Source organism: Micromesistius poutassou, assembly GCF_964030765.1.
Source record: "Micromesistius poutassou genome assembly, chromosome: 18".
NCBI classification, from domain to species: domain Eukaryota; kingdom Metazoa; phylum Chordata; class Actinopteri; order Gadiformes; family Gadidae; genus Micromesistius; species Micromesistius poutassou.
The window spans coordinates 2,159,351-2,176,301 of record NC_140288.1 but is presented as its reverse complement, the minus strand read 5'-3'; the positions used below and the strand labels follow the sequence as shown (position 1 = coordinate 2,176,301).

At 43.2% G+C, this 16,951-nt stretch overlaps 1 protein-coding gene across 1 annotated transcript in view; it reads left to right on the top strand.

Annotated features, from left to right (window-relative positions):
* The window catches only part of astn2 (astrotactin 2), a gene marked incomplete at both ends in the record, with an annotated part of 226,615 nt that overhangs the window by 161,854 nt on the left and 47,810 nt on the right, over positions 1-16,951 (top strand). The window contains 1 exon segment of the mRNA XM_084483245.1: positions 9,614-9,764. Coding sequence (XP_084339371.1) covers positions 9,614-9,764 — 151 coding nt within the window.

Genomic DNA, 16,951 nt, shown 5'->3' with positions numbered 1-16,951 from the left:
TAAACATTCATTGCGTAATCATTGTTTAGAATGTGTTCTTGCTGTTAGCGTTGTCTTCTTTTATTATTGTGTTTGCAACGGGCATTGAAACACACACACACACACGCACGCACGCACGCACGCACGCACGCACGCACGCACGCACGCACGCACGCACACGCTTTATTCAACAACAAATGCGCTGGACGGGAGTCAGCATATTTTCGGTGTGCTCCGAACAAGAACATTAATCAAGGGGGCATGGGCGGAGCAATAACTGAGGCCTGTGTAATCATTCCGGAGCACCGGCGCTGGCTCTGGGCGCCGCGTATCGCTCGCACATCCATCATCCCCGCAAGTAAGAGGGCAGGAGAAGAGATTAATGACAAGTACATTACGGCCTGTGTTTAGATGCAACCAATCTGCTTCTGGGTCAAGCCACTGGATTCCAAGTTGAGAGGGGGGGGGCGGGGGGTTGGGGTGCAGAGAGAATTAAGCGGTGATTAGTTGACGACAAGGACGGGGAAATGACAAGCGTCGCGCCGTTGTTTGAGATGTCATGCTCTTTGACGCGTCGGAGGGGGGGGCGGAAAAAGCGAACCGCAAAAAACCGACTAGTCAAGCGTTTTTTGGGATTGTGTTTTTTGTTATTGCGTTTTGACTTTGTGCGGTATGATTGATGCGGTGCTGCATTTGTATTTGACTTCCTGTACGCAGAGTCCCTGCAACAGCGTTATCCTCTCTAAGACCTTTGAAAGAAGGATGTGCACCCCTGCTGTTCTAACAGCAGGAGCAGGAAAAACACCCCAGAATACTTTCAGACGTTTTTTTTTTTTTTGTTACGCGACACACCGCTTTGAGAGCCCGTTTTATGTTGAATTTGTTGTTTTCCTTGTCTCATTCCCGTCTGCATATCATTTTTTTAGGGGTCCTTTTCTTTTTGCATTCGCTGCCTCTCACCTCAAGCTGCTATTTTGTTTTCACCGTCCCACAGACAATTTGTTCCATTCTGCGGGAAGCCTGCGCCCCGCGACTCGGGCGTAACCCATTGGTTTTGTCTCTGGTGCCTCGTCCTTCCTTACCCCCCTCCCACCACGTCGATTCTTCTGACTTCCTCACAGAGCCATTTGTCAATGGCGCGCTTGCCATTCAGGCCGAATAAAGGCACAGGCAGTGACATGTGAGTGAGCTGTCTCCTCTGGCGCACACGGGGCCCGTTGAATGGTGATATTCAACAAAGAAATTCTCATTCTCAAAGGACATCCCACTGCTGCGGCCATGTTGTTTCTGCCGTCACTCCTTTTCCTTTACGATGACTTGTTGTTTTCTGCTTGCATTTGCTGTAAAAAAAAAAAAAAAGGAGGGAAGAAAGACTAGAGGATGATAGAAAGAAGGACACAGGATAGGAAGGGTTTGGGGAAGGAAGGAAGGAAGGGAGGATAGGTGCATGGAAGGAAGGAAGGAAGGAAGGACTCATGAAGGGAAGTAAGGATGCGAGGATGGAATGAAGGGCACATTGAAGGAAGGACACAAGAGAGGAAGAGCTAAGGGAAGGAAGGAAGGAAAGGAGGATAGGTCCACGGAAGGAAGGAAGGAAGGAAGGACTCATGGAGGGAAGTAAGGATGCAAGGATGGAACGAAGCAGGGCACATTGAAGGAAGAAATACTGCACAGAGATGTGGAAGGAGGGAAGCACACATTTGAAGGAAGGGACGCATAAAAGGCAGAAAGGTAGGAAGGACAGAGGGTTACCGAGGGCATCAGCAGCTGGGACATTGCCGGCCATACTTCCTGTGGTGTGAACATTGAGCGTGGGTGTTAAAAAACACCGAAAGGAGGCACATGGTGTGGCGACACTAAGGCGAGGTGTGTATATATAGGAGATAGGTAAAGGCTGCTGAGCCCCGAGGTTTTTATATTTTCATTTTTCTAGGACAGGCTGACTCATGTACAGGACGGTGGAAGGCCGCTACAATCTAGAGATTGTCTGTCCGCTGTGGTTTCAGCTCTTTGGGGAGTCCGGGAAGCCGGAAAATACGGATCACCCTTCCCATCCTGTGTGTTGTTTAGTGTGTCCTGTTCTGTGCTGTGTTGTCTTCTCCCAGTTTGACCCGTCGTTGATCACCGGCAGGGTTTTGTGGTGAGGAGACATGTTAGAACCTTGGATATGTGCTTATAGGCTCACACAATGACCCACCGCGCCACATTGTGTTACTAGGAATACATACTCACCTTCTTTGACGACTGAGTGCAGCATCATCAGAGGACGCGATGGGACTCGGTACCGGCTTGACATTGAAAATTATTGCAGCATGATGTCTTTGTTTGTTTATGAAATATTTCATTTTTTAATGAGCTTCCTGAAATAACATCAAAGTTGCATGAAAATACAAGGTTTCAGGCAGTGTATGTAAATATAAAATGAATTCAAATGCATGATCTCTGATTTTAGTCTAGAAATTGTTATGGTCATATTGTAGCAGTCCTACCGGTCAAATATCCTTGAATGCAAGACAGAGTTTGTATCAGGGGTTAGCTCTGATCCTGAATTCCCAGGGCACAAACACAATGTGGACGTATTGGAACAATAGGCTTTGGCACTTTGCATGGGAAAAGATCCCCTGCATCTTTTTATGGTTTCTGGTTAAAGTAAGCACGTCTGCATTTAATCGTATCCAGTTAAATTATGTTCTCAATTAAAAGCACAGCAACTCAAAATAGCATTTGTTTTCTAACAGCTTGGCAAGAAAAGTTAGCAAGCAGACAGTTGTGCTCCTATATCTGAAATGGACCGTTACAACTTTTTTGCTTCAACAAAGTGCAGTTGTTGTGGTCCATCTGGCGGTGAGTATAGTCGTATAAGTTGCAGAAATTGCTCATAGCTTGCCAGCAAAACATTTATTTTTCCTAACAGTTCAGCACCAAAAATATGTGCTCCCTTTCCATATGTTACTGACACTTAAAGGTGTTCTGGTGTTAAACTGTCAGCCTGATAAACGCAGCTAAAGGTAACAATTTATTTGTGTGACTATGAAAAATATATGCACACACAAGTGAAGGGCTTTAACCTAGGGGCGGCAATAAATGTTGTAGGAAATGGCGCACGATAAAGTTTTCCTATAGCTGGTTGTAAACGTCAGTGGAGTCTTGCTTTTTATCAGCTGAAGCCTGGCCATCGGGGTATGGCCCCATGTTGAAGAGGGGGTTTCTATGTAGGGAATCAAGGAAATTACAAAATACAAGAGTTGCTCTTTCATAATTTATTTATATATAGGTGAGAGACGATAATCCAAGGCTGCAATATGAAGCAACATTTGAGATTCTTGCCTTGGGATTTAACCACTAAATTCAAACATGTATTATTTGCACAAGAAATAAGGATATTAGATCTATCATTGTGTGACATTTGTGGCTCTTTCTTTGAATAAGACAAAAAAGTTAAAGATAATTTTAGCACTTCCGGTAGCATATGACCTTTTTCATGTTTAACCTGCAATGTGAACGTCATGTTAATAAATCAGCTGCATCTCAGGAGCATAATTGCCACTGCCTGCTGGAAGTCAGTGGAATATTTATGAGCGGGGTCGTCTCCATCGCTGCTTCACTACCTTTACAAGTTACAGAACACCGGGCGTTGATTGAAGAGGTAGAGCCTTGGAATGGGTTCCTAGGCAGGGGAGAGATACACCTATACCTATAAATATCTATATACATGGTTCTGATACACTGTGGCTCAAAGCTGATTTCATATTTTCTGATTCAGCCCACATTCGATTTATATTCCGGTCGATACATTTAATTGAATATATCAATTGAAATGTAATGGCTTGCGGCTTGATTTGTGACATATCTCGGTAGTCTTCCATAAAACGCTCGGCCAACGTTCAGAGTACATTTAGTAGTAACTTGTTTTGCCATAAAAATAGATTGTATTAATCTTAAATACAAAATTGCTGTTTGTTGGCAGAAGTGTTGTTGCCATGGCTACATGAGTTATGTATATTTCTTGCTGGTTAGCTTTACGAACTGTATTAATATAGACAGAGAACAAACTTTATATTCAGCACCACAAACTTAAGACCCCTGAACCCGGACACTGGTCAAGCAATTCACACCGTCAATCGGGAAGGGCCGCTGGAGGACATACTGTGGAGATAGCTGCTTATATTGTTAATGTTGCGTACGTGTGTTTTGTGTGGAACTTTTATAACATTAGCAGCACTTTCATTGCTTTCTAAAACCGTTGTGGCCTTTGTAAATGGACGATAGTGGTACAACCGGTGTATCTTACTCTTGGGTTAAAGGTTTTTCACACCGCAATGTTTTATTAAAAAAGTTTGCGGAAGAGACTGGCTCGGAGTAGGGTGGTCATTTGGCAAGATAAGGGTGTATTCAGTCCACCCACGGCCCACAACCACACCCAGACCGAGACAAACCCCACCTGGGTATTCCACAAACGGGTCTTGTAATGGCTAACAACGCTCACACGGGCTGTGGGTGTGAGCCTGTTAAAGTAGTGACGTCATTCGCATTGTACATATTGTACACTCCACACCTGGAGATGCGGCTCAAACATCTGATGCGTTGTCCTCGGCTCATCCCTATCTCGCTATGAATTGAGGTGCACTCATCGTCACAACAAAGGTTTGTCAAATCACCTAGAGGTATTTGGGTGTCCAAATGAGACGATAATAACAACATAGCAGATGATCGGAATCATAAGAGGAGGAGGATACAGCGCCCCCCCCCCCCCCCCCCTCCTACCCGCCCCCTATACAATAGGCACTGCCAGCATGGTGCATGGTGGGCTGTTGCCAGATATAGCAACCCCCCCCCCCCCACACCAGAATTTGCATAAGTGCCAATAAACTGCACACTGGGTTTTTGCTTCTGTTATTAGTTGGGAATCAAACACATTTAGGAAAGTAAACGCCAAACGCTACAGCTTGAGTGTTCAAGTGTGCAACATCTGTATGGGAAAAAACGCTAGTGGGCCGCGGGTCCTCAGAGAACACTGTCACAAGGCGGTTATATATCTTTTTTTTGCCGCTCTGTTGCTCCCGCCTCACGGTATTTTTTATGCAGAAAAGCAAGGCTCTTATGCCGCCGTAATTGCATTAAATTGGAGCCGATAGGTAGGTACTTGTCTGAAGTGAGGAGGCCCAGAGATGCGGTTCATGTGCTAATTTGTTCGGAGCCTGTGTAGCGGCGGTGGAGGGCTGTCTAGACACGCCAGCGCCGTTGTTTTCAAGCCGCGGTGCGCCACAGGTGGGTTCTGCCACAGGTGGGAACTGCAGGCGGTACGTGGGGGGGTTCATTCTGGAAACAGACAAGTGGACAATAAGTGGAAGAAAATAATATACTGTAGGTCGTTGGAAATGGAAGCATTATGAATATTGTTCGGTAAATGTAGTGTAATTGGTTAGGGTTGTTATTATTTAATAAATGGTGTTGCTTTTTGTAGTCTGTCATACGTTTTACATTGTTATGTTTCCTAATGAGGTTTTGTTTGGTTTTGAATTTTTTGGGTTGCTCGCTAAACACACTGCGAGTGAAAGCAGTAGTGCTGACTTTTACTTTCCCTGCCCTTCCCTTTACTTACTGCCTTTGAATGTATTATTTATCTATTTTTTTTTTTACCATTTTGTGAATGAGGTGGTCCGTGAAAGGTCTTTGTGACAGTTAAGTGGTCCACCTACGGTCAAAGGTGGGGAACCACTGCTCTAGAGGTTAGGGTTTCTGACTCCAAGGTCTGAAAAGTTCTGGGCTCAGAACCTAGTGTCCTGTAGGCCTCCTTGAGTAAGGTGCCTAAGACCTGCTTATTAACCGCATGTCAAATCCCTAGTAATTTGCTTTGGATCAAAAGATCTGCTAAAATGACTTATACATAAAGAAATTACATTTTGGTGGATAATATTAATAATAATAATCTAGATGGTGGTACAATAATTTCAGTAGTGGTGTAAAACTAAAGTGTAATATGGATTACAGAGTTGATTAATATGGAAAATGCGCTGGCTTTCACAAAATCGCATCGCACATAGCATTTGCACCGCAATTTATTCCAGGTCTGATTCTATCCATCTATCTATTTGTGTTTTACTTTCGTATTGTTACATCATTGCATCGTGGTGTGTCACCATGGCAATATTAAGTTAGTTCACGTTGCGATAAACGAACAAACAAACAAAGGTTAAGACAATGATAAGCTCTGACAAAACAAATGAGTTTCCTCTCTCCCTCACTTACCCTCTGCTAGAAATTGCTTGTGGATTTTGCCGGGATTCATTTGTTTATTTACCCAGGGGACGCGGAGTCCTAGGTTAGCACGCGGTCGGGGTTAGATTGCAGTGCGAGGAAGGATTTATTTACGATGCACACACACACACACACACACACACACACACACACACACACCCACACAGGGAGAGAGAGGGCTATAGAGAGGCTGAACTAGAGAGAGAGACACACACACAAGGAGAGAGAGGGCTGTAGAGAGAAGTAGAGGCTGAAATTGAGAGAGAGAGAGAGAGAGAGAGAGAGAGAGAGAGAGAGAGAGAGAGAGAGAGAGAGAGAGAGAGAGAGAGAGAGAGAGAGAGAGAGAGAGAGAGAGAGAGAGAGAGAGAGAGAGAGAGAGAGAGGTACATACAGAAAGGGAAAAAAAGAGAAGGGAAGAGACACACACACACACACACACACACACACACCCACACACACCCACACGGAGGGAGGAAATGTACAACATCAAATCAACATCCTGCGAGGCCCTCATCTTTTATTCCCATCGCTCACCCGCTGCGTCCCTTTGTTGATTGGCGTCCGTCTAACTGTGTACCCGCTCCCTGCGGTCCTGTTCCTGGAGACACGGCCTCTTTTCTCCCTCCGTCCCCGCGGGAAAAAAAACAACAACAAACCCGTCTCTGGGGATCCTTCCAGATCCTTCCATCCAGAGCACTCGCCACAGACACACGGCTCAGCAGAGCACTCTGAACACTGTGTGTGTGTGTGTGTGTGTGTGTGTGTGTGTGTGTCTGTGTGTGTGTGTACACACTGTATATATTTAAACAGTGTGACGCACAGCAGGCTAACACATTATTTTGTTTCTCTCTCGCTCCTGTTTTGAAGTCTGTTCTTCTTTTTCTACAGTATCTGTCCGGCTGTTTGTGGGCTTGTTCCGTTTCAATAATGTAACTGTAGTCTGGGTCTGTGTGTTTGTGTGTGTGTGTGTGTGTGTGTGTGCCGGTAAGATTGTGTGTATGTGTGTGTGTATCTGTTATAGAGTGTGTGTGTGTGTGTACCCATTAGAGTTAGTGTGTGTGTGTGTGTGTGTGTGTGTGTGTGTGTGTGTGTGTGTGTGTGTGTGTGTGTGTGTGTGTGCGTGCGTGTGTCTGTGTGTGTACCGGTAAGATTGTGTAAGTGTGTTTGTGTGTATCTGTTATAGAGTGTGTGTGTGTGTACCCATTAGAGTTAGTGTGTGTGTACACGTTAGAGTGTGTAGGTGTGTGTGTAGGTGTGTGTGTGTGTGTGTGTGTGTGTGTGTACCAGTAAGAGCGTGTATGTGTGTATGTGTGTGTGTGTGTGTGTGTGTGTGTGTGTGTGTGTACCAGTAAGAGCGTGTATGTGTGTGTGTGTGTGTGTGTGTGTGTGTGTGGACCAGTAAGAGCGTGTGTGTGTGTGTGTGTGTGTGTGTGTGTGTGTGTGTGTGCTTGTGTTCTCATTCCCCTTGCCGTCCGTGTTACATGGAGGGGGGGCTGCAGCAGCGTCAGCCAAGGCGGGCCACACCACTTAATTACTGCTGGGAGTCGATACATGATGCGTGCAGCCGATCCATCAAGACACAGTTACACAGAGACACGAGCGCGGCTCACCAGATTGACAATCAGCCTCACTGCCAACGGGGCTGTATATCTAATCATTTGTCCCTCCTTCATTTTGATAAAATGTTTATTTTTCCATTGTAGTTTTTTTTTTGACTAGCATTCACTTCATTTGTTCTTTATTTAATTCATATCTGAAGACGACGTGCAGAAACATATGCAAACCAACTTTGACTGCCACACCGGCCTTTATTTAAATGTCTTTTGTCGTTGATGTATTTTTATCCGGCGTCATCATCAGTTTATTTGTGTTTGAAAAATAAGCAAAAAGGTGATAAGATACACCCGTAAAGCCATGATGGATAGTTCCTCGGCAAACCTAAGCATCCGGAGGTGGTTACCTTCATTAATAAAGTGGGTTTGTTTAGTCCTCCCCGCGTTCCTCTAACTAACAACACTGTGGATCATTCCCAATCGCCCCGCTTCAAACCCTCTCTCCTCAAAACAAAATACATCCTCGTTGAGACACAGCCTGTTTTATATTCGGCAGCCGTCTGTGTTGTCCTGAAAATCAGGGCGCGCGCGTAAAAAGAAACGGAAAAAAACGACAACACGATGTCATGTGATGACAGGGGGGGGGGGGGGGATGTAAAGACAGCGATCGTTTTTGGAGGGGGTTGGAGTACAGCTGAAGCCCAATGCCTCTCGCCCTCGTCCACACGAGTCACTTCCCTGGGAAGTGTGAGGGGGGGGGGTGTGGGGGGGGGGGGCAGGGGCAAGGCCCTGGCAGAGGACATAAATAATTCAGCCTCCGCATTAATAACAGCAGAGACTTCAGTTCACTCTCCAGGAGGCTCCTCTTTGTCCATTCATCCTCGCCATCTTAATTGTCTCTGTTCTGCGTGTTCCGCTCTCTCTTTTCCTTCTCTCCCTCTGCCTCTCGCTCCTTCCTACTCCTCTTTCTCTCCTTCTCCTCTTCTCTCCATCTCTCTTCATTTGATATTCTCTCTCTCTCTCTCTCTCTCTCTCTCTCTCTCTCTCTCTCTCTCTCTCTCTCTCTCTCTCTCTCTCATCTCTCTCTCTCTCTCCTCTCTCTCTCTCTCTCTCTCTCTCTCTCTCTCCAGCTCTCCCCTTCTTTTTATTTTCATAACACCTTGCCAGACGCTAATATAACGACTCCGGCAGCAGTGTGTTCACGGGTCTATTTGTTATTCCGTTTATTAGCAAATGTCACACGCAAAGCACTGTATCTCTCCCGTAGTAGTAGTAGTAGTAGTAGTAGAAGTAGTAGAAGTATTATATTATACTAAACAAATGCTAACTGTCATTTAAACAATGCTAAATTTGAATATATTTCACCATGTAACATTAAGAAATATGATATATATGCCTACCATGTCTGTATCAACGTATAACTTGATTACGCTTTAAGAGTGTATGTATGTATAGAAATATACATACATACATACATACATACATACATACATACATACATACATAAAGTACATACATACATACATACATACAGTACAGACATACTTTAATGATATTAAAGTATGTTAATAAAGGACATATTCATAAAGGACATATATTTATACATACATGCATAAGTACATTCATAAAGGGCATACATATAAAGTACATCCATGAAGTACATGCATACATGCATCCGTAAAAGGCCACAACTCAGAGAGCCTCTTCCCACGTGTGAAGCTTCAAAGAGCACGGCCCAAGCGCGGCGCGTTGGGATCTACCTCCCGCCTTTCTGCCTTGGTCTCCCCCTCACGCCCTCTCCTCCCGCCGCCTGTGTCCTCCAGGGACGAGGCCCTGCTGTCCACCTACTTCGAGACGGTGGACGACCTGCTGGCGTCGTTCGGCCCCGTGCGCGACTGCGCCAAGGACAACGGCGGCTGCAAGAAGAACTTCAAGTGCGTGTCCGACCGCAGGCTGGAGTCGTCCGGGTGCATGGTGAGTGTGCCGGGATTGCCGTCGACCGAAAAGGGGTTGTGTCGGGAGAGTGACCGTGTCGGGAGTGCCTTGGTTTTGATTTAAAGTGGCTGGAGGGACAATTTTTAGACTTGTTAATAGACCTCTCTCCTCTGCTGAGAATGTGTTGCATTCAGACGTCTGTGATTGAAAGGCGAGTTGAGTCCCCGGAACCCATGACCTTATGGGGTCAGAAATGAGCTGGGTCTAAGATTCAAGATTGACTCACACAAAAGTCAGGCACCCTGTCAACCAGAAAATATATTTTCAGAGAGTATTTCACTTACTGAAAGCTGACAGATGGCTATAAAGTTATTGCATCTTGAATCTTTCCTCCAGCACTTTTAATTGTTTGTTTGTTCTTTGTGATGTCACAAACGGATATATCTAGAAATGGCTTGTCGTGACAAAATAATCTATCCATGTCTGGATATGCATGGACCTGTCAAGGTTTCCGTTAATAACTCTTAGTCCAAGTGTGGCAGTCAGGTCATTGTCCTGATTCACAATGACATCCTTTCTGATAACCTCGAAAAAATGAAGTAAAAAAATAAATGTAAGGAACTTAATTGACAGTATGTTCTAGTTCACCTTCTAGTCGCCCACCCGCTTTGCATGTCTGGAGCGCGTCTGGAGTCTTTGTCGGCCCGCTTTGAATAAATCTCATGTAAAAGATTAGGTAGATGGATTAGGTGAATTCACGGTCATACATAGGGTCCCGTCTAAACATGTATATGGATGTGTTGACTAGCTGGAATGAATAGAGGTCATGACTTACCACCTGCGCGATCGGTGCCAGAGATTGTTATTGAGCTGTCAAGCAGGATCGTAGAAAAAGACAAAGCATGTCCATAAGTCTGGCGTCGACAACAATCACACCGTTGTTGAATTCTGGTATCGTCGCTGTTTGCCAATACCTGCCTTTATGACCCTTTGCTGAGTTTTAGTCGCATATATTTCGATTTTTAACCTTTTTGTCAGAGCACATTTTCAGACACAAATGGCTGCAAACACTCTTTGTTCAAGTGCTCTGTTTTTCCGGCGTTTCCCTTGTAAAACCACCGCAGTGCTTGCTTCGTTCTGGATCAGGCGTCACATTTAGCAGCCTGAGGCAGCTTTACGTCGGGCATATTTACAAGTGGAGGCTGATGGGAGCCGTCCATGCCAGACATTTGACAGGTGGGGGGTTTTGGAGGCGGGTCCTCACTCGTAAACCAATTAAATTGATGAGCCAGCTCGATCGCCGCGTGATGGATAACTGGATCATTAGGGGGTGGGCTGCTGCTGTAATCTCACTGGCCTTTGGCTGCTTGTCGCAGCCAATCAAAGACACACATTTGTTATGCTGCCGTTTTCCTGGCTTCTCCCTTCTGCCCTTGAGGATGTTAAGGTTAGTTGAAGTTCTCAGACCAACTTAAATCGGTTATTCTAAATCTGTGCTGGTCAGGGTTTTTGACCAGAGGCCCATTTATTCTTCAAAAATGTTGCTACATTTATTCACATGTATTCTTTGAGCATTTGCTCTCACTCGACCCTCCCTCTTTGCCAGTCAAGAGTCAAGACAACTCTTATATAGATATAATGTTTTGTTGTATTATGTGTTGAAAAAAAATACATACATAACATAAAAACATACCAAATAACATCCATCTAATCAAGGGAACGTTTGTCGTGCATGTTAAGCACCTTTAGCTCGCAAAAATAACCCAACAAAACAACCTGTTTTTTTTTTCCAATCACCTTTAATGAATGATTCTGTTATTCGGCTATTCAACACCTCTCAGAGCGAGTCCCACAGGTGTGATTTCATAATGCGTTACCATGACAACTGGCTGGATTCATAACCCGGGCCGCCCTCGACCGTGCATCAGACACACTAAATACTTGTTGTTGTTGTTGTTGTTGTGTGTTCGGTTGCCGCGGCAGGCCTCTCATAGAACCCATTCGGGCTGGGAAAATGGAAAACAGAGGCATCTCACTCTCTTCAGAATATGCCCTCAATCACTAATCAGGCATTTCAGTAGATGTGTTTTTTTTCCAAGGCGACTTACGGGCGAATACTAGATGCTTGTCACTCAGGAGCAGGCAGGGGATGAGGAGGCAAAGCTGCACAGACACAGACACGGGGAATCAAACCCAGAACCTTTTAGGTCGACCACTCCAAGCCCCTCCACGATGCTTCTGACAGTATAGAGAAAGATGAAATGAAGAAATACTTAATATCAGGTCAAGGGTGAGATGCAAATTGAGGCTTGCCTGTGCACATTTGGCATAATACATCATGAATAAAAACATAGAATTTAGCTTCCTTTAGTTTAATATCCATGGGACTTTGATATCAACAGGGTGCAAAATATATGCTATACGATAGGCTTTGACTATGGTGATGGTTTCCTTTATATCTCTGCGTTTCTAACAGGACGTATGAAGGATGCTGTAAGAGGATGAGAGCCCTGATAAAATGACCTGCTTTAGACTGTGTTTTTGTGTTGGGAAAGTAATCCTTTTAAGTGTCAGGGCCTTTGCACCCTGAGCTCTTAGTTCCATCAGAAGCTAAAAGCTACCTGCAGGTCGATGTGTCTGCCTTATGTGTTATTTTATCAGGAGATACTGTAGATAAGATAAGATTAGATTTGTTGGCTTGCATGTAAAGACTTAACCATATTTCTCGAACCGTTACTAGTCAGGGCTGGGTAAGACCGCTGATGTCCATCACAGTCACAAATTAGCATTTTCTATTTCCACTACCAGGACCACTGATTTATGTCTATTTTTAAGAAAGGCATTAATCAATGTCACTTAGTCTGTCAAAATTAGCTAAATATAATTTTTTTTATGAGAAATTGCTAATATCATTATACAAATGATTGAAACATGATGGATGATGGATTACAACTGAATCTATTTCTGTTCAATTTAATGAAAAAATATAGATACGGATACTCTTTACATAGCATATAAACCAAATAGATAAATCACGGCACTGCAGATTACAATTACTACTAAGCCTTGTCCATAAATTGTAAATCAATTCAAAACATGCCCTTTTGGTCGCTGAAAACCTGACAATAATATTGATGTGAGAAGAAAAACTCAATTTGTTTAAAGGTTAACTATGGCCCAGTCTGGGAGCTATTTTCTCCTCTCCACAGTTTAAAAAGTAATTTCAGACGTGCACTTCCAAAGAACCAGGCGTTTATAATCAACCACTGGTGTCATTAAAGTCCCTATGCAAATTAACTGAATATCTATGCATACCAATTATCCATACCCTACTACCACAACTAGTCTGCTCATAACCACTGTGGACACATGCTAATCTTTAAGAAATGTATTTTGAATCCTTACCTCGTAAATTGTTAAATGTGATTTGTTCCTTAATTTTATTCAGTAAGCCTGGCCCAGGCATCCCAAGATGGTGGAATCTGCAATTACATGGAGAGCCATGTGTTGTGTTGGTGTCAAACAAAACCATCGCCTTCACAAGATGGAAGGCTAGCCTGGGAAGGATTCAAGCCAGAGTTGTGTTTGTTTCTTTCCAAGAAGAAGAAGGATTCATTATCTCGAGGACAACATGTCTGCCAGCATCCAAAACAATAAACTTAGCCAATATTGCTAAAAAAAAACCTGTGAGCATGCATGTACATGCACGCCATCAGGGGAATTGGGACATCTCCCAATGGTCTTACTTTGGGAAGATTTTGGACCATTCCAGGCAGTTTGTTAACTTACTTGGGGACTGATTTGGCCTAAAATCAGCGCTGGCACCATTCATAGACATAGTGCTCCACACTCAGACCTGTGGACCTGCTGTTTAGTATAGTTACTTGCGTGTGGCTTTAACAACACACCACTGCAGCTGATGCCTTGAGTTCACATGAGGTGGGCAACAAACCAGTTGGAGTACTAGTATACAAAGGAAGCTGGTGGATATTCTGATTTCGTTTTTTTCATCTTTTCTTTATAAAGAATGTTAAAAGTTGTAGTTGGTTTCCAACCTCAACCTCCTAGAGTTCTAGGAGGTTTCTCATACTGTGTCATGGCTTTGATGTTTTGCTCCCTTCCACAAGGCACTGGGTTTGATTCCCAATGACGCTTACCTGCATCCCTCTAGCTTCTCATCAAAAAAGATTCTCTGAGCTAAATTCCCTGTAATCCACTTTGTAAAAACTTTGGCTAAATAACTATTTTAGTACTGTCTTCCTAATGTGTACAAAAGCAGTGAAGAAACAGAGCAAGTTATGTTTGGGACCGTTGACATCACTCGTTGAGCAATCTGTGTGTTTGTGTTTCTTTCTTCTGAGTTAGGCGCGAGTTTAGGTTGTCATCACTGAGGGGTGCTTGGTCCAAGTCTGAGGATTGAGTCGTTTCACGCTTAATATATTCTATAGTCATTGCTCTCCCAGTCTGTGTGGTCTGTCTATGGCTCAGAGGAGGGGGAGGTGTTCCTGTCATGGATTATAAATCCCGGCCCGGCACACGGCGTCGGTCACAGTGCTTCGACATTGGAACATTTATCATGGTACGAAATGGAGGAACACTGCACTATTTCACTTTTGTTTTAACCTATATGTTGCAATATAAAACAAGAGTGACTTTTATTTAACGTCCTGTGTCTTGTCTGTGGTGTCGATCCCGAATGGGATCCCGGTTCATCTCCGAAAGGTTGTTTGATTTTACGGCTCTGGCATTGTAAATGTGACACAACAGAATGCAATGTGCGATGATTTTCTATTTTGTACCCCTCTGGAAGCTTTCATTTTTGGCTCTTGCAGCCACGCTTTTTACAGCCCACTTGGAAATGGCTGTTGATGTTTTTAAGATAGCACTAAAGTCGAGGAGGATTCTGCAAAAATAGAATTAGTTACTGTAATGACAATGACATGTTTTTTTGTTTATAAAGTTGAAGTAGAAATATATGCTTGTATTAATAGCAAATTGCTTTCAGAAACAGACATCTTGCTCCAGAATTCTTTATTTCCGATACTTAGTTACTTGCAGTGAACTGCTGTTTTGTGGTTTTCTTCCAAAACTGGCTGTGGATTGTGGAAAATACATGAAATATAAATGGGGACACTTAAATAACAGTCTGTGTCCTACTAACTTATGTCCTGTCTAGGGGCATCCACTATGGTCCCGCCAGATGTGTGAGCAGATGCAAAATTAGTCACTCTCTCACACACACACACACACACACACACACACACAAATGCCAAATCAGGCACATGAATATTAAACAGGAATTCCTAACACCCTTCCTGCTAACATTGAATTTTACATTTTGAAAGCAGTACAGTAAAAACATGACTAAATGCTAGAGTAAACTCTCTTGTTTCCCCGATTCTGAATCAGATGCTATAAAACAAGCATAACAGAACCATGTTTGATTTTCCCAAAATAAGCATCAAGTGTAAAATACAAATTGAGAAACAAAAGACAGGGCAACCGTGATATATTCCACTAGTGTGCCCTGCTAGATTTGATCCTCTTTCTAAGTCAAACCATTCCCAACTTGAAACTCATGTCTTACCTTGTAATACAAAGTAGTAGTAATAGTAGCAGTAGTAGCAATAGTAGTAGTAGTTGTTTTTTGTAAACATTATTTTGGGTGGGTCATATTCATCCATTTATTTATTCATATTTGAAAAGACACATGCAAGATGTTTTATGATTCCTTTTTTGTTCAACGTCCTTTGACAAACGGTTCTTTGAGCAGGCGCAGAGAATCAACATGCCCCATGTAGGGCAGAAGACATTCTCATATTTTTTTAGGTGTCCCCAATATTGCTTTTTAAAAAAAAAAAAAATTCTTGTAGAGAGATGAAATGGAAGGTGTTTATTGGCGGTCTTCCTCACTTCTCCGGGTCGCTGGAGGTGTATATCTGTGTGTTATTAGACACGCAACACATTGCACCTCCCCGCTCATCACCCTCTTTATAAAAAAACCCTTGAATCAAGCAGCGTAATTATATGCTTGCTGAATCCAATATGCTAGACTGCTCAGAGGTATGTTTTTCTGGGTTTTGGGTTTTTTGTTGTTGTTTTTTTGTCCAGTTGTGCGGCCATATTCCCAAGCTTTTTATCAAATGTTTTTCTCTTGAACACTTGATGTAGCCCCCCCAATGATTTACCACCCAATTTGCCAAACTATTTTGAAAGTTTGAGGAGTAAGTGCAAAACGACAAACTGGATAACAGGATTGCCAGGCTTAAGTTAAAATGCACGGTTGAATGGGAGCAAAGTCCGCAGGAAATTGCGGAGACATGTCACTGTATTGGACTCTAAGCAATTTCACGTCGCTGCATAATCTCGCATGTTGCAGTGTGCAAAACTGTATGAAGCTTATGGGAGTGAACTGTGCAGATACACACACAAACAGACTGAAACACACCCACACACTATGGCATATTATGCATCAAAAAAGCTGTACTTCATGTTTGTAGGTTTCATTTTGTGATAGAGCTCTATATTCGCAAGCATTTTCCAGAAAGTATGTTCAAGGATTGTCTTAGGGTACAGTTTTGGAAGTTTTTTTTATGCTAGTGTCATTTTCGAAGAATGGCCCGATATTTCACATGTAGACGCCTGCCTGAGCACTCAAACCTTTCTGACAAGTTTTGACATGTAGTTCTTTATTAAACTGTGTTTTGAGATGGAGAGGAAGTGAGAGTGGTCCACCAACTTTGGAACCAATTGGTTTCCTCGAGATGGCTACAAACGATGCAATTGGTTGGATAGATCCATCAATCACAACTTTAAGACAAGCTCAGCAAAACCCTTTTTCAACCGACGATGCAATATTTGAAATAAAGCTATAATCTTTAATCAACATTTATAAACCTACATTTCCACTCAACGGATAATTTTGAGAAATAACATTGCATTTACAAAACTGTTTTTACGATTCATTTTAAATACGTCTATCTGACCCTGGAGTAAAAAGGTTTTTCAGCAACAGCAAAGGCAACCCCAACCCTACTTGAGAGGATTCCTTGCTGAATGTAATATGGCACATTTATCTACGCAAAGCAATCAGATATCAGAAGCTCACTAGCGTAATTGATTGATCCTCCTGCAATTACCATCAATCTGTTTACTAAAAGGAAATCGAGTATTAAGATTCACACTCGCAGATATATATTTTTGTTGCCTAACAACGTATCATAACT